Genomic DNA, 22,921 nt, shown 5'->3' with positions numbered 1-22,921 from the left:
AAGAGGCCACTCGTTGTTGTCCTTTGACATCAGTGAACCTGTTGGGTTAATATTGAAGGAATGTAGACTTTTGCAAGTTCTTGATTTGGAGGGTGTTTACATGGCTTTGCTCGATTCTTCTGTAGGAAACCTCATTCATCTAAGGTACTTGGACTTAAGAAAAACTTGGTTAAAGAAGCTTCCTTCTTCAATGGGCAATCTTTTCAATTTGCAAAGTCTAGACTTGAGTTCCACTTTGGTTGATCCAATCCCACTCGTGATTTGGAAAATGCAATAGTTGAAACATGTTTGCTTCAATGAGTTTAGAGAGATGGTAGTGAACCCACCAGTAGAGGCTTCTCTGCCAAATCTGCAGAAACTGATTGGAACAGAAATGGTTTGCTCTAGTGGCAGGTTTTCTCATCTCCAGTTCTTGAAACTGTCTAACATTCGAGTAGAGGAGCGTAGTGGATAGAGGAATGAGCAATGAGCAACCTTAGGCGGCTGAAGATTGTAGACTACAACTAGTTAAAGATTGTTCCAGGAGGTTTATGGCCATTAACTACTCTTAGCAATTTGAAGCTGGGGTGCACGCCATATGAATTTGAACTGATGGCTCAAGACCAGCAAGGGATAAAATTGATACAAGTTAGAGCATGTCCTTCCCATGTAAGATGAAAGTTTCTTTCAAGTATCTTTCAAATATGCTGTTTGAATGTTCATTCTTAATTTTCAGAAGTTTGTTGTGCGGCGTTTTATTTATGCCATTGAAGAATGTATGCACAGATGCCTTTATTTTCTTCAAATAAGCTTCATGGGCATTTTGGTTGTAAACCATGAATAAATTTCATATTTGTATATTTATAATCTGAAAATGGAAAATTTGATCAGCATTCAAGTAATGAACCTCAACAAGCCTCAATATATGCGGCAACACTTAAAAATATAGTCATTCTTTCCATCAAAACTTCCACTACAGAGAACTGTATGATCATGGATCATAATAAAGTATGGAGTAAGATTTTGATAAATTAATACTAGATAAATTAAAATTTTGATTAAATAGTAAATTTTGTCGATCCCTACTTGAGGCCATCATGCTAAATTATGAGCCAATTAATTAATATTTGCTTAATTAATAAACCTGTTTCAAATGCTATTACTTTGTCCATGTACCACTTATATGGTTTAAGTGTTAAAATATTGTATAATGACTGTAATATAGACGCACTTAAATTGTCCACACGTCTTTTTCCTTTCTTTTTCTAGCATTGACAGAAAAAAAAAATCACTTAATCAACATTCAATTAATTAACGATTGATAAAGTATGAATTATGTAAAAAGAATAGATGGAGATTCTCTTCTGGTTTGAGATTTATTGAGTTTTTAGAGATCAAATCATAAGAAAATTTTGATTCTAAAATAATATAGTCATGATATTCTACATTACTAGTTAGAGAGGATTTGGTTATTTCAAAAGACTCGAGTTCTCTTAAGTCTTAACTAAGTAGAGATATTTTAAATTGTAAAGTTTAATAAAAAATGTTGGCAGGCTACCTTTTTAGAATAAAAAATATCTACTTGATTATTGAACTCAAACCGTTAGAATTGGTATTAGAGTCAAGCTTGTGAGCAATAGATAGATTTATTATTTCCAAGACGGTAACAATTGTAATATTATATTGACAATGAACGGTCGGACATATTTTAATATTTCAAAAATTTCTTCCGAGGAAAATACTAACTCAAGCATTTTAAATTATTAATATAAGCTAAGGGTTTTTTTTTTTTTTGAAATACTGATATATTACAATTAGAACTCATATCAGAACTCTATTGATATTTTACAATCAGATAACAATCGAGACTCTCCTTCATGATTCAGGTATAGCACAGCCCAACAACAACCCTCACGTAATATTGGAAGGAAATTTATTCTACCCTAAAGCGGGAAGTCAAATAAATCTCTATCAGAAGGGGAGTCCAATCTCATCCATTATTGGAACTCGAATTCATGCGCCCAATATCACCATCCGCCTATAAGTTAAGGGTTAAGATAACTAATTTTGATATTTAAATGAGAGTTCATTTAATTTGGTGTTCGTAATCTCTCGTACACTTTCTTTTTATCCATTCCTAAAATAAGTGGAAAGGGAGATAAGAAAAAGTATGATAAGTTCTAGAAAGCATCTAATTCATGGGTGGCATAAATTCAAGAAATAAGTGAATAATACAAAATATTTCCATCATGACTTGATGAGTAATTAAAGAAAGACTACTTAGTGTACTTAGTTAAATTATCATTAGTAAATAAATTATTATTAAGTAAAAGGCGGTTGCTGCTTCAAGGAATAAGTCAATTATTTGTTTGTAGAATACTGTCGCATTGTCACTTTCACCTAATTCAACTTCTCAAGTGTTAGAACAAAAATTTTAAAAGTGGAAATGCTGACATGCTTTGGTGCTAATTCAACATCCCCACTTCGCTGATGACGATCATGATCTATTCCTCAGTTAGCCACTTGTATTAACCCATGGATTATTATTATGTAGGCAAGTGATTGCCGTGTAATTTCTTTCATTCTTCTTTTATTAATCTAATCTACTAAGAAAATAATATAATAATGTTAATGTATGGCTGAAAGTCTTTCTGTATCGGTATTACGAGTGAAATCTAAGAAATGTTGTTAAATCTGGGATTAGAATATTGGTATTAGGCGTTTTTTATGGGATAGTACAATTCTCTATGGATTTGGGGTCTTATGGAACCCTACCACTTTAAATAGGGTGATTTTTGAATAAATTTTGGGAAATGAGACGGGGAATGAGAAAAAAATAATCTTCAAATTTTTAATGAGGTGATGTTTTGTTTTATACTCCCCACCTCACCCCTATTTCAATCCCCATTATAAATAAATATTTTTTTAATTTTTATTTAATATTTTTTTTATTAATTACAATGTTAGTTAATAATTTTTTTATATTTTATATTTACTTGATATAAATGGACTATAACCAAAAGAAACCCCTACAATATAATTTTTATTCAACCTTAAAATATTATTATATTTTTTCTCTTTTAAAATATTTTTTAATTTTAATATTATTTCAATATATTGTGTCAAAATATTTAAAGATTTTTAAAAATAATTTAAATACTTTATAATATAGTAATGATTTTATTTAAGTTTTTAATTTATTAAAATTATGTATCTATATTTATTATAAAATAAATAAATTGAGAATGTAATGGAGTTGGAGAAATTATTTTCTAAATGAGAATTTTTTATTTTCATCTGTTAAATTTATTAGGAAACAAAGTGAAAAATAAAGACCAGATTTTTAATGAGGCGAAAGATGACATAAGACATCCCACCATCACCCCACCCGCAATAGTCTTGATCAAAATTTACAGACCAGATATTAAGATGCCATAGACATCCCACCGACCCCAACAACCACCCCAACCACCACCCCCCCGACTTTTCCACATAGTCCTGTTCAAAATTTGCAGACTAGATATTATGTTCATAGACCATAGTATTATTGTAACTAGTTCATTTAGGGAACAATACATGGCTGAGTTCATAGTTTCCTTGCTGATTGAAAAGATTGCTACCCAACTGATGGAGGAAGCCATTTCCTTTTCAAGAGTACGCAACCAAATTGAATGGATTGAAGGTGAATTGAAGCGAATGCAATGCTTTCTTAAGGATGCAGATGCACAACAAGATAGTGATGAAAGAGTCAGAAACTGGGTAGCAGATGTCAGAGATGTTGCTTATGACACAGAGGATGTTATTGACAGCTACATCTTCAAAATGGCACAAAAAAGAGAAAAGGGATTGATCAGAGCACTTTTCAAGGGGTACCCTTTTGTCTTCTTTGATGAATTCAGTGCTCGCCGTAAGGTTAACAAGCAGATAAGTAGGATCAAGATGAGAATTCATGACATTAGTAGCAGTAGGTCAACTTATGGTGTTAAAAATATTGGTAGAGATGGAGAAGGTACAAGTTTTGCGGTAGATTGTCTTCGAGAGAAGAGACGATCTTATCCTCATACTTCTGAGGAGGATATTGTTGGCTTGGGGGAAGACATGATGGTTTTGGGAAATAGAGTGATTCATGGGGGGTTGCGGCGTTCTGTAATTTCAATTATTGGCATGGCAGGTTTAGGCAAGACCACTCTTGCTAAGAAGATGTATCAGAGTAGTGATGTCAAGAAGCATTTTGATTGTTGTGCTTGGGCTTATGTCTCACAAGAATATAGAAAATGGGAGATTTTGCAGGATTTGTGTAAAAAAGTGTTGGGGCTTGGAAAGGCAGATTTGGATAAGATGCATATGGAGGATATGAAAGAAGAGTTGTCAAATTTTTTGCAAGAGAGGAGGTTTATCATTGTTTTGGATGATATTTGGGAAAAAGAAGCTTGGGATGATCTGAAAGCAGTGTTTCCGGATGCGAAAAATGGAAGTAGAATAATTTTTACTACACGTTTCAAAGATGTTGCTGTATATGCTGATCCAGGGAGTCCCCCATATGAACTATGCCTTTTAAATGAGGAGGATAGTTGTGAATTGTTGTTCAAGAAAGCATTTGCTGGAGGCAATGCCATGTCAAGCCTACCTCCTTGGTCTAGAGAACTTGGCAAACAGATTGTGAAGAAATGTGGGGGCTTACCTCTTGCCATTGTGGTGTTGGGAGGTCTATTATCAAGTAAAGAAGCAACCTATAGTGAATGGCTCAAAGTTCTGCAGAGTGTTCAATGGCAGCTGAATCTAAATCCAGCAAAATGTATGGACATCTTGAAATTAAGTTATCAGGATTTGCCCTATTATTTGAAGCCATGTTTCCTTTATATTGGGCTCTTTCCAGAAGATTTTGAGATTGCTGCTAGAAAGTTAATCTTATTGTGGGTTGCTGAAGGGTTTGTGCAACCTAGAGGTATAGAACCGTTGGAGGATGTCGCTGAGGATTACTTGGAAGAGCTGGTAGGAAGGAGCATGGTTGAACCTGCAAGTAGGAAATCTAATGGAAAGATTAAGACAATTCGAGTACATGATCTTCTAAGGGAACTAGCCATTGCAAAAGCCAAGGAAGATCAATTTCTTAATATCGTCCGTGGAGATTCTAATGCCTGTTTCCTTGCAAAGGCTCGAAGACTTGCTATACATTTTGGGATTCCTTCTCAAACAAGAAAAAGTTCAAGAGTCCGTTCGTTGTTGTTCTTTGACATCAGTGAACCTGTTGGGTCAATATTGGAGGAATATAAACTTTTGCAAGTTCTTGATTTGGAGGGTGTTTACATGGCTTTGATCGATTCTTCTATAGGAAACCTCATTCATCTAAGGTACTTGGACTTGAGAAAAACTTGGTTAAAGATGCTTCCTTCTTCAATGGGCAATCTTTTCAATTTGCAAAGTCTAGACTTGAGTTCCACTTTGGTTGATCCAATCCCACTCGTGATTTGGAAGATGCAACAGTTGAAACATGTTTACTTCAGTGAGTTTCGAGAGATGGTAGTGAACCCACCTGCAGATGCTTCTCTGCCAAATCTCCAGACACTGCTCGGAATATGTATTTGTGAAACTAGTTGCGTAGAGCAAGGTTTGGACAAGTTGTTGAACCTCAGAGAGTTAGGATTACACGGTGACTTGATTTTACATGAAGAAGCATTATGCAAGTGGATTTATAACTTGAAGGGTCTCCAATGTTTGAAAATGCAATCAAGAATAACTTATACAGTTGATGTTACCAGAACTGGTTATGATGGTATTACTAACACTACCATTCCAATGTTCATTGACTTTTCAAATCATGTACATCTCTACAAGCTGCATTTAACTGGATTCTTAAGGCAGTTGTCTGATGTACAAAATTTTCCACCAAATCTAACTGAACTGTCCTTGCAATACTGTTTCTTGACGGAAGACCCCCTGAAAGAACTTGAGAAGCTACCAAATTTGAGAGCGTTGAAGTTGAAGCAATCATCATACTTGGGGAAAGAAATGGTCTCCTCTAGCGGAGGGTTTTCACAGCTCCAATTCTTGAAACTGTCTAACTTGTTTTATTTGGAGAGGTGGAGAATAGAGGAAGGAGCAATGTGCAATCTTAGGCGGCTGGAGATTATAGAGTGTATGCGATTGAAGATAGTTCCAAGTGGTTTGTGGCCATTAACTACTCTTAGCAATTTGAAGCTGGGGTACATGCCATTTGAATTTGATCTGATGGCCCAAGACCGCAGGGGAGAGAATTGGTACAAGTTAGAGCATGTCCTTCCAATGTAGGATTAAAATTCCATTCAAGTATCTTTGAAAAATGTAGGTTTTTTTTTTTTTTTAATTTTCTGAAGCTTGATGTACTTGATGTATAGCGCTTTATTCATGGGATTGATAATGCATGAAGAGATGACATGCTTTATGGGTATTTTGGCTGAAAACAATGAATAAATTTCATGTTTGTATATCTACACTCTTTAAAAGGTAAAGTTGATTGCCCATAATCCGTATTATTCAAGTAATGAACCTCAACGAGCTTCAATATACGTGGGACCACTTAATAATGGTAAAGATGGGAGGTAATTTGGATTTGGGTTCTTAAAAATTTGGAAGTGGAATTGTAAAACGCACCTGCCAATCATGAATTTTGTGACAGAAATAAAACCTAAAACACTATAAGCCATGTAGACTGGCGAAGTGGCTGAATGGTTGGCTGCAGCGAGAGCATTGATGTGGCACGTAGGATATGATGGGCCAGTGAGAAAGAAAGAAAGATCCTTTTTTTTGGCCAAAATTTCTTGCTCTTTTAAGCCATCCATTTCTGATCGCACCTTTTTCATATACCCAACAGTCAGAAATTCAACTCACTCCAACGCAGAAAAGCCACTGACACACAAAGATCACTCAGACACATTGAGAGGTGACAAAGATTTGAGTACAGAATGGCAGTGGTTATGGCAATCCGATCTTCAGCCACTGCTAAATTATCCGTTCCTGCATCTCCATCGGTTGCCTCGGCTCCTAAAGCTTACTCCTCGAAAGCTCAGTTGAAACCAAACCCTGTGTTGCTGCCAACATCAACAAGTTTTTCTCTCTTGGCTCTCTTCAATGCTCCAAATGAAGTTAAAGCTCTCACTCTTGACAAAGACCAGATTGTCTCATCCCTCAATGAGGTAACGAACCGCAAATTGATATTATTGAGCATTGTATAAAGACTTTAAAAGCAATTGTGAGTACCCTCTTGACAAATGCTTTGGTTGCTTTCTCAAAACTTTTCTTGGTACCCAGTTCATAAAATTGTTTGCTTTCAAGCATTTTACCACTGCCAAAAGCATTTTCTATTTTATATTAAGTTTTTAGTTGGGCACCCGTGTCTTGAAATTGGTAACTTTTTATAATTTGATAGGTGGAGAAAACAATAGATCAAGTTCAGGAAGCGGGTTCAAGTTTCTTGGAGACTACAAAGAAAGTTCTTGATGCTGTAGGGAGTGCTTTGAAGCCAGCAGTTGATGCGGCATTGCCTATTGTAAAGCAAGCTGGAGAAGAGGCATTGAAGATTGCTTCTCCGGCTATTTCTGATGCTACAAAGAAAGCCCAAGAAGCAATTCAGAGCACTGGTGTTGATACAGAAAAAGTTGCCACTGCTGCCAAGGTCTGGCTTTCTGTTTCCTTTTTCCTTTTGTCAAAATGGCAGTGTTAATATGTTAGATTGTTTGTTGAAATGATTATTATGTAACCGGCGGTGTTAATATGTAAAATGGCAGTGTTAATATGTTTGTTGTAATGGTTATTATTTGCTTACGTTGATGCTAGTTCTTCAAATGAGGCTATTTGTAGATTCAGTGGAAATGCTTCTAGTAACCACCATATCAATGTAGTTTCAGCTGGATTGCTTATCTGTGAATAATCGGATATTGGATTAGTTTCTTGTGCTTTAGGATTATATTATCTAGTAACTGCTATATCTATGTAGTTTCAGCTGGATTGCATATCTGTGAATAATCGGATATTAGATCAGTTTCTTGTGCTTTAGGATTATATTAATGGTAAGTATTAAACTTATTTCACTCGTTTGAAATTGGCCTACTTTAAATTTTAGTGGTTTATTTCTGCTAAGTTATATCCTCAAAATTCTATGTGAAAATGCCCAAATTTGTCCCTTTAAAATTCCTCTGTATCTGTTTGCATGCGTGTTTTAATCTGCTAACTTTAATCTTTTGCACCTATTTTCTATTTTTACTTTTGAAGCTGGTAATCTTTTATCGGAAACTAGTGCTGTCAGACCCTGGCAATTTCACTAGTATTTTTGAGTGAATGCTCTCTATTGTCACAAGTGAAATGTACTTGGGGGCTTTTTTTCTCAACTTCCTTCCAATATTCTATTATCACAGACAGTTGCAGATGCAGCACAACAGATCTCAAAAGTCATTGGAGAGGCCAAGCCTATAGCTGCATCAACTGTTGAAACTATCTCTTCAGGAGATCCTGTTGTGATTGTTGGAACTGCTGGAGCACTGTTTATTGCATACCTCCTCCTTCCTCCCATCTGGTCTGTGATTTCATTCAGTCTTCGTGGTTACAAAGGTGATCTTGTTGTTTCTGATGCAGTTCTTCTATGAGCAAATTCAATTTGGGATTCAAATTTGAGAATGTGGATTTGGAATTTAGCCACATATGGCAGGACTTTTGAATAAAGAGGTCAAGTTTTAGGAGAAGAGGTATTGAGAGGGCATTTTGAGGCTCAGGAGAGAAGATTCTTAGCCATTTATTTCCTAAACTATTTCAAGTTCACGTATTAAAAAGGCTATAATCATTCGGTATTTTAAACTTAAGAATCTAACCCAGATCATTGGCTCAAAATTTTCATATTTAAAGATAATGAAGTAAACATGAAAAATGAAGTAGATTAGCCTTTTAATTAAATAAAGCTTGTTCTTGTTTTACCATTGCAGATTTGTATAACTGGAGCTGATATTATAATGCGAGCTAATCCGTTACTACTTTGCTGCCTCTCCAGGTGAACTTACTCCTGCTCAGTCACTTGATCTAATAACTGCACAAAATCACCTAATGATCGATATTCGATCAGAGAAGGACAAGGACAAAGCTGGTATTCCTCGTCTTCCTCCTAGTGCGAAGAACAGGATGGTTTCCATTCCGTAAGTAAATCAGTAAATCAGCAAATCAGCTGCCTTACTGCATTACTTCACTTTTTTACTCAACTGATAATGTGCCTTGCCTCAATTTGGCTTCCTAACTTATCAGCCAATCTGCCTCTCTGCTTCTATGTTTGTCTGGATAGTTGCGAAAAAATGCCCCATGGCAGTTATCGCATTATTGCTAGAAATTTGTGTATTAGTCTACTGTATCGTAAGTTCTAGAAAAAATATGAATTCAATTTGTATTTTTTGCATGCTGATGAGTATTGTGGTTACTCATTATTGTTTTAATGTTTCAGTTTGGAAGAGCTACCCAGCAAGCTGAAAGGCCTTGTCAGAAATGCAAAGAAAGTAGAGGCTGAAATAGTAGCTCTGAAGATTTCATATCTCAAGAGAATTAACAAAGGCTCCAAAATCATAATCATGGACTCGTAAGATCTTCCACCTCGCCTATCTCATTGCAAATGATGTATAGCTGTGCTTTACAAAATTTAACATCAGTGTTTGGATTAACGTTACATGTCTCGTATCTCTATCTGTCTCACATTACTCATTACTGCTTGATGATCAAACTCAGTTACTCAGATTCAGCAAAAATTGTTGCAAGAGTGCTAACAAGTCTTGGGTTCAAGAACTGCTGGATTGTAGCTGACGGTTTTTCTGGAAGAAGAGGGTGGCTACAGAGCCGACTTGGATCAGATTCATACAACTTTTCATTCACGGAGGTTCTTTCACCATCCAGAGTCATTCCTGCAGCAGCCAGACGTTTTGGTACAACCAGCACAAAGTTTCTTCCTAGTTCAGATTAAACCTTTTTTGCCTTGTCTGTTAAAAAGTTTTTCAAATGTGCATTCCTTGACTAGATAGAGTCAATCCTCTGGAGTTCTCTCTCCTAATTCTTTGATCAATGTTAGTGAGTCCATCTTTTTCCTCATCATTTGCTGCCTCTATTACATTTGTTCTTTTTAATACAAGGCTCTAGGGCTTTTGCTATGAGAAAAAACTAAAAAAGGCTTAACAAGTAGCCGGGTGCCAAAGGTCCTCTTCAATTACAGTAAAACAGAAAAAAAAAAAAAAAAATTCATTCTGTAATGCATCCTTAGCCACGTAATTTGCACACTAAAATTAATTTTTAAGTCTTCTAAATATTTATAAAGTAAATTTAAATCTTTCTTAGTTTCAGTGGTGGGTCACTAAGGAACAAATGTACATTTAAATTAAATTTTCATTCTTTAAAATATTTACACGTAAATCTAGGTTGTTCTTACTTTCAAGTTTCAATGATGGAGTTGCTATGGAATTAAATTTTCATTTTCGAAATATTTACAAGTAAATCTAGGCATTCTTACTTTTAGTAGTGGTGTCACTAAGGGACAAGTTGTCCTCACTTGTTCCGAAACTGTCGGATGATAAATTTTATTCAATTAGCTGAAATTACAAATTTGTCTCATTGGATTAATCAAATGCATAAATTCAAGTTCAAAATTTATTTTAAAATCATACATTTCATTCATTTATAATTTATTAATTTGATTGCATATTAGATGTCTGAAACCCAGTTGAATCCATTAAAAGATCTAATTTAAAATTTAATTTGATTTAGCCAAAATATGCAACTTAACATTAAAAACTAATGAAAATTATAAGGTGGGGTTATTTGCATTATAAAAATTACTCAGAACACCTGTTCTTATAAACATTATATCATAAAATACCATAGTTTAATTTACTATTAAGAAAAATCTTATGTGATTAAATAAAATACACTACTCGCGATCCTATTCTCAAACCCAAAGAGTTCATTCGTTAGCATAACGAGACGTCTCTAAGTAGTTTGTAGTTAATGAGTAGAGAGATGAATATCCAGAACCTATGAATATGGGGCCTTTAACCTAAAGTAGCGTAGGCATCATCTTAACCAGCTCGAGAGTTGAGATATTCTATAGTTGTATCAATGAAAGCCCCAATTGGAAATTACGTAAGTGATATGATGTTCGCCGCCCACTCACTTTGAAAAAAAAAAAAAAAAACCCTCGAGAGACCCAAAAAAAACTAGTTAATAAGGTGGTTATAATCTCTTTTCCAATGAACGTAAAAGCATGAAACTGAAAAGCAGATCCATTCTATTCCTATTCCTTACCACGATTGTTTTGTTTACTACATCAACATATACCCTAATTTTTATTTTTCTAATTTCTTTGATATGCTTCTTGAAGCTCACATTATAATCAGTTCTTCATCAAAACAATCCATACCACCAACTTATTCTTCTCAATAAAAAGAAAGCAAAATCCCACTTTCAATATGCAAAATTGAAAGTACATATTGAATAAAGTTAAGGAAAAGACTTTATAAAGGAAAGCGAAGGTCAAAGGAGGTTTATCTGAGGTCTGCATATGTAAGAAAGAAACCAATTATGGGATTTGTTTGTTGATTTTGGGACGAGTACGGAGAGCCAATATCATTAAGCAGACAAAATGATAAGGAGCTAATAGCATGTTCTTGATCTTTAGAGGCAGTTCTTGCTTTCATCTTTAATTGATTGTTGTCGCCTTGGACTTCATCGGTGTTTAGAGGTACTTGCTTTCATCTTCAATTGACTGTTGTCACCTGGGACTTCATCGGTGTTCAGAGGGGGCGTTATTTGCATGCGGTTGACCAACGGGCGTGAAAGTCGGTTGCTGGGCCTAGACGATTGCCTGGATTTATGCCTTTGTGGGTGGTTGGGATTCAATTTGTTTATGATTTGAGAATTTATGGTAGAATAGGTCTGTCTTTTAATTATTATTTTAAGTGCAATCCGATTGGATTCATCTGGATCGGATCCGATCTGAATCAAATCTGATTGGATTGTAAAATTTTTGTGTTTGGAGATCAGATCTGATCCGATGTCCACCCTTATAAAGTGCCACTTGCAAGTCGTTACATATTAAAAATGAATTTAAATATTTTGGCTTATTGTCCATAATCATTATAATATTGATCATATTATATGATATATATGTTATGAATACTTGGTTTATATTCTGAGTGTGCACACTTTATATGTTAACTATGCTTCTAAATGGATCACCAAGAGTATAAGTGATACTATATGATATAACTTATGAGTTAACCTTTTACTTTCCGTGTGTATATGTTACACAATTTGTTTTCATGATTAATTATGCTTTTAATATCCTTAATCACTTATGAATTTATGTCATTTTGCTATAATATCATTTTGTAAAACTTTTGTTTCTAAACTATGTTTTAATAAAAAAAAAAAAATGGGGCTTGCAATACTTTTGAGACCTAATAACCCTAGTGCGTTGAGAATATCTTTACTTATCGAGTTAAGAACTCGCCCCTCGTCATTACTTTTACAAATTGAGTAGCTTGTTTTGAGTTGTGATTACGTTTGGAGACTTTTGTTTATCTATTAGAGTTGGGAGACGATTTTTTGTATTGGGGTTGTTACACATAAATTTTTGATTGATTTGAATAAAATTTAAGGTTTATAAGTTTGAGATTTTTCTGTAAAGATTATGATTAATAAGTAACCTCCTACTTTATCACGTGCTCCACACATGTTAGATTTCGAGTGTTATATAATCCCACCCAGAGCTAAATCTATCATTAAAAAGCAAAACAAAAATATCTAAAATCATATATCTAACCTTCAATCTTCTCCTTCTTAAAGCTATGGTTTCCCAAATGTAAAGAAAAGTACTAATAAGATTATAAGAATAATGAAGTAAGGTTTTTCCTTCAATCATCCATAAAATTTACCCTCATTTATATGATTTTTTCAGCTACGCCATTGCTTACTTAATATATTCATATGATAATGTGGATTGTGATATAGCTATTAGGCAAACTGATGCTAAATGCCTCTTTTAAATATATTTGATTTTATTTGTATGGAATTTTCTTTTCTTTTTTATTTTTAAATTAGAAAAAAAAAACTACTTGGTCAGTGCTCATGATAAATAATGAGATTAGTCTTGAAAGATAAATGTACAAAAATAACCCTAAAATATATTAACAACGTACATCAAATGATCATATTTATAAAAATAACTAATTCTTTATTTGTTATAGTTTATCTAATTATTATAAGTACTTATTTAATATGATAAACCCTCATCAAAATTTTTATTGTTGTTTAGTTATTTTTCAATAGAGTTTTTAAAGATTAAATAAGTTATTTTGTCTCTATTAGTAAAATGTTAAATTTTAAGTTTTTAGGAGTAGATGTTAAAAAGTTTTTTTAAATGTTAAAATATCTAAAATATATTTTATTTATTTGATAATCTTATTTTATTATTTTTATAATATAGTTTTGAAAAAATAATACCTATTAAAGTAATTTTATAATTTTTAATGAAAACTCTCATTTTACAATTAAATAATTAAAAGTTTTTTAGATGAAAATTATATTTATAAGAATTCTTATAAAAATTCTACTTAAATAATTTTTAATTAAAAAACTATACCAAACTGAGTCTAAGGGCTGTTTGTTTTTTTGACTTAATGACTTAATTGATTTTATTTTAATCAGTTAAGCCATTAAGGGGCCTTTTTTTTTTACTTAATAATTTAATTGACTTTATTTTAATTAGTTAAGCCATTAAGTCTATTTTTTTTAACTTAGGGGCCGTTTGTCTTTTTTACTTAATGACTTAAGGGCGTGTTTGGTGCATGGGATTGTGTGGTATTATATCACTATTCACATTAGTTTATTACCAAGAAGATGTTTGGCAAAATTTGAGACCTCATTATACTGCATTATAATGCAGCATAATGAGGCATGAGGCCGTATTACGCAAACCCGAGGGACCCTCGGGTTTGTGTAATGCGGAAGCTTTTTGCCTCAATTGAGGCAACAATTAATGCCTCAATTGAGGCAAATTTATTTTATTAAAATATTATAAAAATAAATTATTTTATTATTAAATACTAATATAATGAATAAAATATAAAAATAAATTATATGATAATATTATTTTATTTATTAATGATTAATTATTAATGTAAATAATATATTAATATTATAATATTATTTAAATTTATACAAATTTAAATATTTATAATTATTTATATTAAATTATAAATTTATTAATATATTAAAATGTAAAAATAATAATATATTGTAAATTAAAATATAATTTAATATTATTGAATAATAATTTATTAATTTATATTAACAATTATAATATTAATTATAATCTAAATTTATTATTTACATATAATATTAAATTTTATAAATTTATTTTATCATAATTATAATACAAATTTTAGAAATTTAATCATTAATTTTTAATATTTACTAAAAATTGTTAAATTTCTACAATTAAGATTTCTATATTTATTATTTTTCTAAGTATTAATAAATATAATTTTTAATTATTTAATTTAATTAATCATAAAAATTAATACAATACAATGTAACACCAAATATAGTTTAATTAAAAATTAATACAGTACAGTGTAGCACCAAACATTGTACAGTATTGTTATAATGCAATACAACATAATACAATACACCAGCATTAAAATAATGCAATACAACATAATACAATACAATATGTCAAACGCACCCTAATTGAATTAATTTTAATCAGTTAAGTCATTCAGTCTGTTTATTTTTTCAACTTAATGAAAATTATTTTCAACCATTAAGTCATTAAGTTAATCTAATTTTTTTTTAGTTTTTTACTTAATCTAAAAAGTTTGAATGATATCGTTAAAAAATATTCTCTAAAATACCCCTATCTAATTAATTAATTTTGAGTCATTGAGTTATTAAACTAATTTTTTTAAAATTTTTTTACTTAATCTAAAAAGTTTGAATGATATTATTAAAAGATATTTTCTAAAATATCCTTATCTAATTAATTAATTTTTATCCTTATCTAAATAAAATTAAATAATTAGCATTATTATCTATCTCTATATAATTTGTGATAATATATACTAGTAAATTATTATTTTTATCTTTTTATTTTCTTCAAGTTAGCATTACTTATCTTCATAATTTTTTATCAAGATTTTTCATATAAAACATTATAAACTATAGTAAAATTGATTAACATATATAATATAAAATATTAAATCTAATTTATTATTTTATTTGTATTCTTTAAGATACTTATTATTTATTTAATATTTATAATTATATGAATAAAAATATAAAAATATTAGTTTTTAAATTAAAAAATAAATAATTTATTATTTATTTTTAATAATTTAGACAATAAATATATCATTCAATTATATTCATAATTCAGAATAATTCATGTGTATTCTGATTTCAAACAAACAAATACACGCCACGTAAGTGTGATTATAAAAGATAGATTAACAGCGTTCATCCTATGTGAAGGTGATGGATGGTGATGGAGGATGGTAAAACTTAGATATTCTCCGAGACAAAAGCACAAACAGATACAAGGTGAGCACTGAGCTGAAAAAAAAAAAATTAAAAAAATGGCAACTTGCAATTACAAAGCACTTGACTGCATCACCAGCTACGACATTGAAGCTCTGGGGATACCTTCAAAGCTTGCAGAGCAGCTTCATGAAAAGCTCGCCGAGATCGTTAACACTCACGGGGCTGCCACTCCCGCCACGTGGCAGAACATCACTACCCACATCCTCAGCCCTGACCTTCCCTTCTCCTTTCATCAGCTGTTGTACTACGGTTGCTATAAAGACTTTGGACCCGACCCGCCAGCTTGGATACCCGACCCGTAAATATTATTTAATTCCATTCAGTTTATTTCAACTTTTTCTTCATTATTGATAGTTTTGTCATATATTGAACTTTTGCATGTATTGAATGATAGCTTGTCAAGTAATTTTTTGATAATGCTTTGGGAAAATAATTATGACTTTTGATGGCTTCCGGTGAAATTTGGAGTTGATTCAATCAGAATTTATTGTTTGGTAATAGTGATAGTAGAACTTAGTTCAAGATTTTCAGCTGATTCTAAGTTTATTTCAGTGTAACTGTGATTCCCAAAGCCCAATTGTGTGGATTCTCTTGTTTTAGGATTGTCGCAGAGGAGCTATTGAAGCAAGTGGGTTAAATATTAACTAAGTACGAGACACAAGGAGCAATTTGATTATTAAAACCTAAGAAAACATGCTGAAATGCCCAATTAATTGAGTGGTAAACTTTTTACATGCTAAAAAACTGAAGAGTTTTTCAACGGCTGAAGAGGACAAAAAGAAATTTGGAGTATTTTTATGCAAATTCGTGTTTCTTTGCTTCTTTTCTTAATTTATACTGTTTATATGAATATTAAATTGCTCTCTTTATCTTTTTGTTGTTTCAAATTAATGCCTTGTTGTATGGGTAGGGAGGCTGCAAAGGTAACAAATGTTGGAAAATTATTAGAGACGCGTGGAGAAGAGTTTTTGGGTTCAGGTTACAAGGATCCCATATCGAGTTTTTCCAATTTTCAGGAATTTTCTGTCTCAAATCCTGAGGTAGTAGTACTACTAATATAAGCTTAAGCTGACATTCATATGCTGCCATTTATTACTTACATACGGTTTCTTATCTCTTCATATGTTAGGTGTATTGGAAAACTGTCTTGAATGAAATGAGTACATCATTTTCGGTACCTCCTCAATGTATTTTACGAGAGAATCCAAATGGGGAAAATCACTTGTCAAACCCGGGTGGGCAATGGCTTCCTGGAGCATTTGTAAATCCAGCAAAAAATTGCTTGAGTGTAAATAGTAAAAGAAGTTTGGATGACATTGTAATAAGGTGGTGCGATGAAGGAGATGGCGGTCTGCCTGTGAAGAGCATGACACTTAAGGAATTGCGTGCTGAGGTTTGGTATGGTATTTTTCATCTATATGCTGTAATTTTTATTTTATTTTTGTTCAATCCATTTATAGATGCTTCACTGATTGTATTATTAAATGAGTTGTGGGCTTAATTGAAGATTATTTTGTTGCTATAAACATAGTTAACTTTAGTACTGCCACAGAAGAAAATATAGTTTTCTTCAAAAGGCAAGTAATTATTCTAATTAAAACATGGTTTGTCCTCAAGTAGACTGAAATTGATATGTTACAGAAGACAATATAGTTTTTTCATTTGTTGCAGTGATTTTGCATTATAAGTGAGAATTTATTTAAATTTGTGATGTTTCTACTATTCTTTTGTGAAACTTATACCATTTTCTAAAATGACAAAACGTTTTTCTTGTTGCTATATATTGTAGGTTAGTTGCATATGCACTCAATGCCCTGGGTTTGGACAAAGGATCTGCTATTGCAATTGATATGCCAATGAATGTCAATTCTGTGGTTATCTACCTAGCCATTGTTCTGGCAGGTTATATAGTTGTCTCTATCGCTGATAGTTTTGCATCACTTGAAATATCAGCGAGGCTTAGAATATCAAAAGCGAAAGCCATATTTACTCAGGTTAAAATCCTATTCCTTACAACGGACAATAATTTATCTCAACTTCTTGGTTATTCATGGAAATACTGAGGCTCAAGGTGAAGCCTCTAAGTTGGTTTTGGTTATGACCTAATTTATGTGTAAACCTTATTTTTTCCATCTTATTATGTCAGGATCTAATCATTCGCGGTGACAAAAGTATACCCTTGTACAGGTGAAGCTTTTGTTTCTGTCTAGCCAAATACATATACTTGAATTTCTGTGGTTTCCTTTTCATTTTTTGTCCTAATTTTTCTCAATCTTGAGCTTCGATTCTGCAGTAGAGTTATCGATGCCCAAGCTCCTTTGGCGATTGTTATTCCTGCCAAAGGTTCTAGCTTCAGCATGAAACTGCGTGATGGTGACATTTCTTGGCTCGATTTTCTGGAGAGAGTCAGGAAGTTAAAGTACGGACATTTTTTCTGCTTGAACCCTACTACCTTGTTAATCTGTATACATTTTCATCTATCATTTGTTATCCACATTTAATAGGTTAAACTTTGACACTTAATTGATTCCATGTAAATTGTGAAAACATTATCTTCTGGGCAAAAGGCATCAATGTGGTGACCTCAAACTTTTAAAAAGTTTGTATACATGGAAAAAAGAAGTAATAAAGTAAGCAACAATCTGTTGTTCCTGTCCTTCACTGACCAGGCTATTCACTAATACACATTGCTTAAGCGAGCACAAAATTTTGTAGTCATCCTAAACTACATGATTTGTGATCTTATAATTTTTGGAAAAAGATAAGAAAAAAGATATCAATAAAGTTCTAACGCTGGTCCTGTATCTGGCTGTCTTTTACATCAACCCTGCAGAGAGAATGAATTTGCAGCTGTGGAACAACCAGTGGAAGCATTTACAAACATCCTTTTCTCATCTGGAACCACAGGTATCTTAAAGAATAAATCTCATAAGTCTTCTTTACCCATTTCACTTTATTAGAAACTAGAAAGTGTCTTTCCTGAACTGAGCATAACTTTGTGGTATAAATATATGATTTTGGTGCCAAGCTATCACCCTGCTTAAAGTATGGCGGTATTCTGTAGTTCTAGTGTCAAATTATTTGGTGCTTTGACTTTGAAATTATAATTACTCTATAAATGCCAACAAAATTTTAGATGCCTCGAAACTGGAAAATGGAAGAAAGAAATTTCCAGTTAGTTATACGTCTGCAGTCATCAAAGTAGTGGAATCATCTTCTTTTAAAAAATAGAAATAGAAAACAGAAAGACCACAGAAAATGAGGACTAGTTTTGTTTCTTAAACATTGCTTTTAGTCATAACAAATCACATTTGCTGCCATTGAATTTTTTTTTTTTTTTGGATTAAGTAATATGGGAAATAACTTTAGATTCAGCACAAAGAACTGTAAATGAGTGCAAAACCAACTTTGGAAAAAATTGGCATGACGTGTCCTGTCTACTGCTCTATGGTAATGGGGTTTTTGTTTCTATGAAAAACTTCAAACTCTTGGAATCCCTTCCTATAATCATCTGTATTGAGCTTCACTAACTGGATAAAAGCGAATATTAACAGCTGGATAACTATATGATTCACGTCAAAATTTAAGTATGATGAAACTCCAAGGTTACATACCGAAATTGCATTTAGAGCTGCACAATTGTCATAAAACCTGAGTGAACTTATTTCTGGCATAGGGGAACCAAAAGCAATTCCATGGACCAATGCAACGCCTTTTAAAGCTGCAGCAGATGCATGGTGCCACATGGATATTCGTAAAGCCGATATTGTTGCTTGGCCAACTAACCTTGGGTGGATGATGGGTCCTTGGTTGGTTTATGCATCATTGTTAAATGGAGCTTCCGTAGCTCTATATAATGGATCCCCCCTTGGTTCTGGCTTTGCTAAGTTTGTACAGGTAGGAACCCCTTGAGTCTTGCCATCTTGTTTGTTTGCTGTTTCCTAGTCATGTTATGGTGTTTTTGCCATTAATCTTGATGCCTCAACAAACCTCTAGATGATAAAGTATCCTAGGAGAATGATTTTCGCCATTGTTTCAAAATATATAATTATCATGCTTGACAATATTAATGTTACACATCATTTGGAAAGTTGCATTGAGTCGGTATTGGCAGCAATTCAGTTCAGAGCACTAAAAACAAAATGAAACATTTGAAGTGCTCTGAGGACTCACCATCCCTTGATTATTATTTGACTTTGCCATGATGTGCATTGAAACTCATGGAACGTACAACTTACTGGTTGGATTGGTGACATTTGAATGCCATAAGATAGCAATACATGGTGGGGTTGGAGGCGTAAAGTCCGCAATTTTATTGCCAGCTGTAGTTTGATCTTCATTATTCAAAGTTGTAATACTATGCAGCTTCAATTTTACATTTGATTGATGCATTTTGCTACTGGTCACTACAAGCATGTATAAGGTTTGCAATTTTTATGTTGGGTGTACCTTGATCTTGGTTATACATGAATCTTATGTTTACATCAAAAAATATACTTGAATGATGTCTTGTATTAAAATTTATTCCTGTTCTTTTATTGACGGAGTAAATGCAGAATGATTTGGAGAGAAATTTTAAAATAGCTAGGCTGCTAGAAGTAACAATCCTTTCTGTATTTTGTCACACATACAGCATGTAGGGATTTGGTAATCTTTTTCAATTCCAATTACATTTCCTGCAATTCTCTAGGATGCTAAAGTAACAATGCTTGGTGTTGTCCCAAGTATTGTTCGCACATGGAAAAGTACAAACTGCATAGATGGCTATGATTGGTCTTCCATTCGGTGAGTCCTTGATGCCCCTACTGAGATTGTTATTCTTCACATTTAGATGCATGTGATTGTTTGATGAAAAGTCAGTAATATAGGTCTTGTAGACTGTGCCGTATATAGATAGTTTTGAGCTGTAATTTTTTATTTGTAAACTGGTAGGTGCTTTGGCTCCACTGGTGAAGCTTCTAATGTAGATGAGTACTTATGGCTGATGGGGAGAGCCCTATACAAGCCTGTTATCGAATACTGTGGTGGTACAGAGATTGGTGGTGGATTTATCACCGGATCGTTATTGCAGGCTCAGTCACTGGCTGCTTTCAGTACACCAGCTATGGGCTGCAAGTTGTTTATTCTTGGGAATGATGGTTGTCCTATTGTAAGTACTGGATACCTTACTTTAGTATGTTGTGAAGATCGACCATTATCATATTGAAATGGGAGATGTATTTCCTGCTCCTTTTCCTTCTTACAAGTCCTATATTCTGTTTCTTGAACAAACCATACAAATTATCTGGAAATAATTTTGTTTTGCTTTTCCCAATTTTAGCCTCAAAATGTGCCGGGGATGGGTGAGTTGGCACTCAGTCCACTTATATTTGGTGCTTCAAGTACGCTGCTGAATGCCAACCACTATGATGTCTACTTTAGTGGAATGCCTTCCTGGAATGGACAGGTAAACAGAACTTTATTTCTACCTTCATTTTATTTTGTTCTCCAGGTTAATTAAATCTTTATATTGAATCAATTGTGCAGATTCTTAGGAGGCATGGGGATGTCTTTGAGCGCACTTCTGGAGGGTATTATCGTGCACATGGTCGTGCAGATGATACTATGAACCTTGGGGGAATCAAGGTATGCACCTTACCTAATGACATGGGATATATGGGATTAGCAAAGGGAATGGGTAGCTAATATGTTCATTTTAATACTCTGTTCCTTTTCTTTCAACTTTGGCTTGTGAACTTAGAACTGCCCACTTGCATGTTTTCTTGTCTATTTCGAGGGCTTTGTAAACTCTATTTTCAAAGTTAGGCATTCAATCATATAAGAAAATATTGCTGTAGGGTATATAAAGAGCAAGCATCTATAGCTAATGATGTCAAAATGGGATGCATACAGGAGTAATTTATGATCAAATCAAGCAAAATGATGCAATGTCTGTTCTAAAACCATCATGTTCTGTTTGACAGGTTAGTTCAGTTGAGATTGAGCGCATCTGTAATGCAGTTGATAGCAATGTGCTTGAAACAGCAGCCATTGGTGTGCCACCACCTGATGGTGGACCTGAGCATCTTACAATAGTTGTTGTATTCAAGGATTCCAATTACAGGCCACCAGATTTGAATCAACTGAGGATGTCTTTCAATTCAGCAGTGCAAAAGAAACTAAATCCTCTGTTCAAGGTACTGATTTCAGCTCTTCAAACCTAGCCCATCTGCCAAATCATTGAGGGCCATTAACATTCGAACTACATGATAAAATGTGCTTGTGCAGGTCTCACATGTTGTTCCCCTTCCATCCCTTCCAAGAACAGCAACAAATAAGGTTATGAGAAGGGTCTTGCGGAAGCAATTAGCTCAACTTGATCAAAATTCTAAACTATGATGTAAACTTGTGAATTTGACATAGCCAGCCAAAGTACAGCCTGTATTCAAACATTGTCTTTGCACTGAAAGAATAATTTTATCCCCCATACTGTAAGTTATATAGCAACAAGTGGTTTCTTGAGAAATGTCCTGTGATTAAAATAAAAATGTTCAATGTTAAATCAGTACGAGTTTCACTTATTTTGCTTACAGTGAATTTTGGTTTATGTAAATAATAATATTAGGGATATCAATATTTGAGTCTAAATATCAAGTGTTATTTATCCCTCGGAAAATAAATTTCATAACTCGTAAAATTACTTCATCACTGTTTAATGAATGAATGTTATTAGTTGGACTTAAATTGGAGTTCAAATATTGGTTTATGCTTGAGATTGCTAGAATCGTAATGTAATATTTTTTTAAAGAAAAGAATAATATTATAAAAGACTTATATTGTTAAAAAGAAACCCACACAGAGACAATAAAGAAGGTAATTTGGCATGTTTGAAACAAAAAAAGAGTGATGCTATTAGCATCCCTCAATTATCCTTTTCAAAAGCCATTTCTGTTTACATCATATTTAATTTCTAAAATAATTTTTATTGTTTTTTTTTTTCTTAATAAACCCCGTGATTGACTCTTTTTTCTGTCTCCCCCATTTTAATCCCCCCATCAACTTCTTGATGTAGTATTTATCAGCTACTTTTCTTCCCTTAATAAAACCTAACAAGTGATTCTCTCTCTCCCATAATCCCATTCTATTTTGAAAAGAAATAAAGTAGGCACAAAATGTAATTGTCCTCTTAACATGTTCATAAATTTAATAATCTATATAAACTTTACAAAATTATCTTTCCTGTAACAATAAATTGTAAATTAGTGATTAAAACTTATTTAAAATCAAATACTTATTCTTTAATTTCCTTTTTTTCTTTTTTGTTTATAAACTTTATAGATTTCAAGAGTTTGTAATAGAGAAAGACCCT

General features: G+C 32.9%; 3 protein-coding genes across 3 annotated transcripts; all 3 read left to right on the top strand.

Annotated features, from left to right (window-relative positions):
* The first annotated feature begins 3,392 nt into the window (after nucleotides 1-3,392).
* Nucleotides 3,393-6,407, top strand: LOC112100391 (putative disease resistance protein At1g50180). The gene has a single exon (XM_024189830.1). The coding sequence runs from the start codon at nucleotides 3,505-3,507 to the stop codon at nucleotides 6,265-6,267; it is 2,763 nt and encodes a 920-aa protein (XP_024045598.1). The 5' UTR covers nucleotides 3,393-3,504; the 3' UTR covers nucleotides 6,268-6,407.
* Nucleotides 6,408-6,680: 273 nt separating this feature from the next.
* On the top strand, nucleotides 6,681-10,071 carry LOC18047837 (calcium sensing receptor, chloroplastic). The gene is made up of 6 exons (XM_024187629.1): nucleotides 6,681-7,151; nucleotides 7,385-7,630; nucleotides 8,370-8,562; nucleotides 8,996-9,137; nucleotides 9,437-9,568; nucleotides 9,715-10,071. The coding sequence occupies exons 1-6, from the start codon at nucleotides 6,921-6,923 to the stop codon at nucleotides 9,944-9,946; spliced, it is 1,176 nt and encodes a 391-aa protein (XP_024043397.1). The 5' UTR covers nucleotides 6,681-6,920; the 3' UTR covers nucleotides 9,947-10,071.
* A 5,423-nt stretch (nucleotides 10,072-15,494) lies between these two features.
* On the top strand, nucleotides 15,495-22,108 carry LOC18047835 (probable acyl-activating enzyme 17, peroxisomal). The gene is made up of 14 exons (XM_006440810.2): nucleotides 15,495-15,871; nucleotides 16,484-16,613; nucleotides 16,703-16,971; nucleotides 17,363-17,567; nucleotides 17,720-17,760; nucleotides 17,867-17,992; nucleotides 18,407-18,480; nucleotides 19,250-19,470; nucleotides 20,264-20,358; nucleotides 20,506-20,722; nucleotides 20,894-21,019; nucleotides 21,100-21,198; nucleotides 21,537-21,749; nucleotides 21,841-22,108. Exons 1-14 carry the CDS (start codon nucleotides 15,609-15,611, stop codon nucleotides 21,949-21,951), a joined length of 2,190 nt encoding a protein of 729 aa, XP_006440873.1. The 5' UTR covers nucleotides 15,495-15,608; the 3' UTR covers nucleotides 21,952-22,108.
* Nucleotides 22,109-22,921: the final 813 nt, after the last annotated feature.

This window comes from Citrus clementina, unplaced genomic scaffold (genome assembly GCF_000493195.1).
Source record: "Citrus clementina cultivar Clemenules unplaced genomic scaffold, Citrus_clementina_v1.0 scaffold_3, whole genome shotgun sequence".
Taxonomy (NCBI): Eukaryota; Viridiplantae; Streptophyta; class Magnoliopsida; order Sapindales; family Rutaceae; genus Citrus; species Citrus x clementina.
The sequence above is the reverse complement of the archived record's forward strand: the minus strand, read 5'-3'. Positions and strand labels throughout refer to the sequence as shown.

Excerpts from the sequence above, each read along its gene's own strand:
- LOC18047835 (XM_006440810.2), top strand. The coding sequence starts at position 15,609 with ATGGCAACTTGCAATTACAAAGCACTTGACTGCATCACCAGCTACGAC. Across the intron at positions 16,972-17,362 it reads GAATTGCGTGCTGAGGTTTG|GTTAGTTGCATATGCACTCA; the intron begins GTATGGTATTTT and ends TATATATTGTAG. Across the intron at positions 19,471-20,263 it reads GCTTTGCTAAGTTTGTACAG|GATGCTAAAGTAACAATGCT; the intron begins GTAGGAACCCCT and ends GCAATTCTCTAG.
- LOC18047837 (XM_024187629.1), top strand. The coding sequence starts at position 6,921 with ATGGCAGTGGTTATGGCAATCCGATCTTCAGCCACTGCTAAATTATCC. Across the intron at positions 7,152-7,384 it reads TTGTCTCATCCCTCAATGAG|GTGGAGAAAACAATAGATCA; the intron begins GTAACGAACCGC and ends ATAATTTGATAG. Across the intron at positions 8,563-8,995 it reads CAGTCTTCGTGGTTACAAAG|GTGAACTTACTCCTGCTCAG; the intron begins GTGATCTTGTTG and ends CTGCCTCTCCAG.
- LOC112100391 (XM_024189830.1), top strand. The coding sequence starts at position 3,505 with ATGTTCATAGACCATAGTATTATTGTAACTAGTTCATTTAGGGAACAA.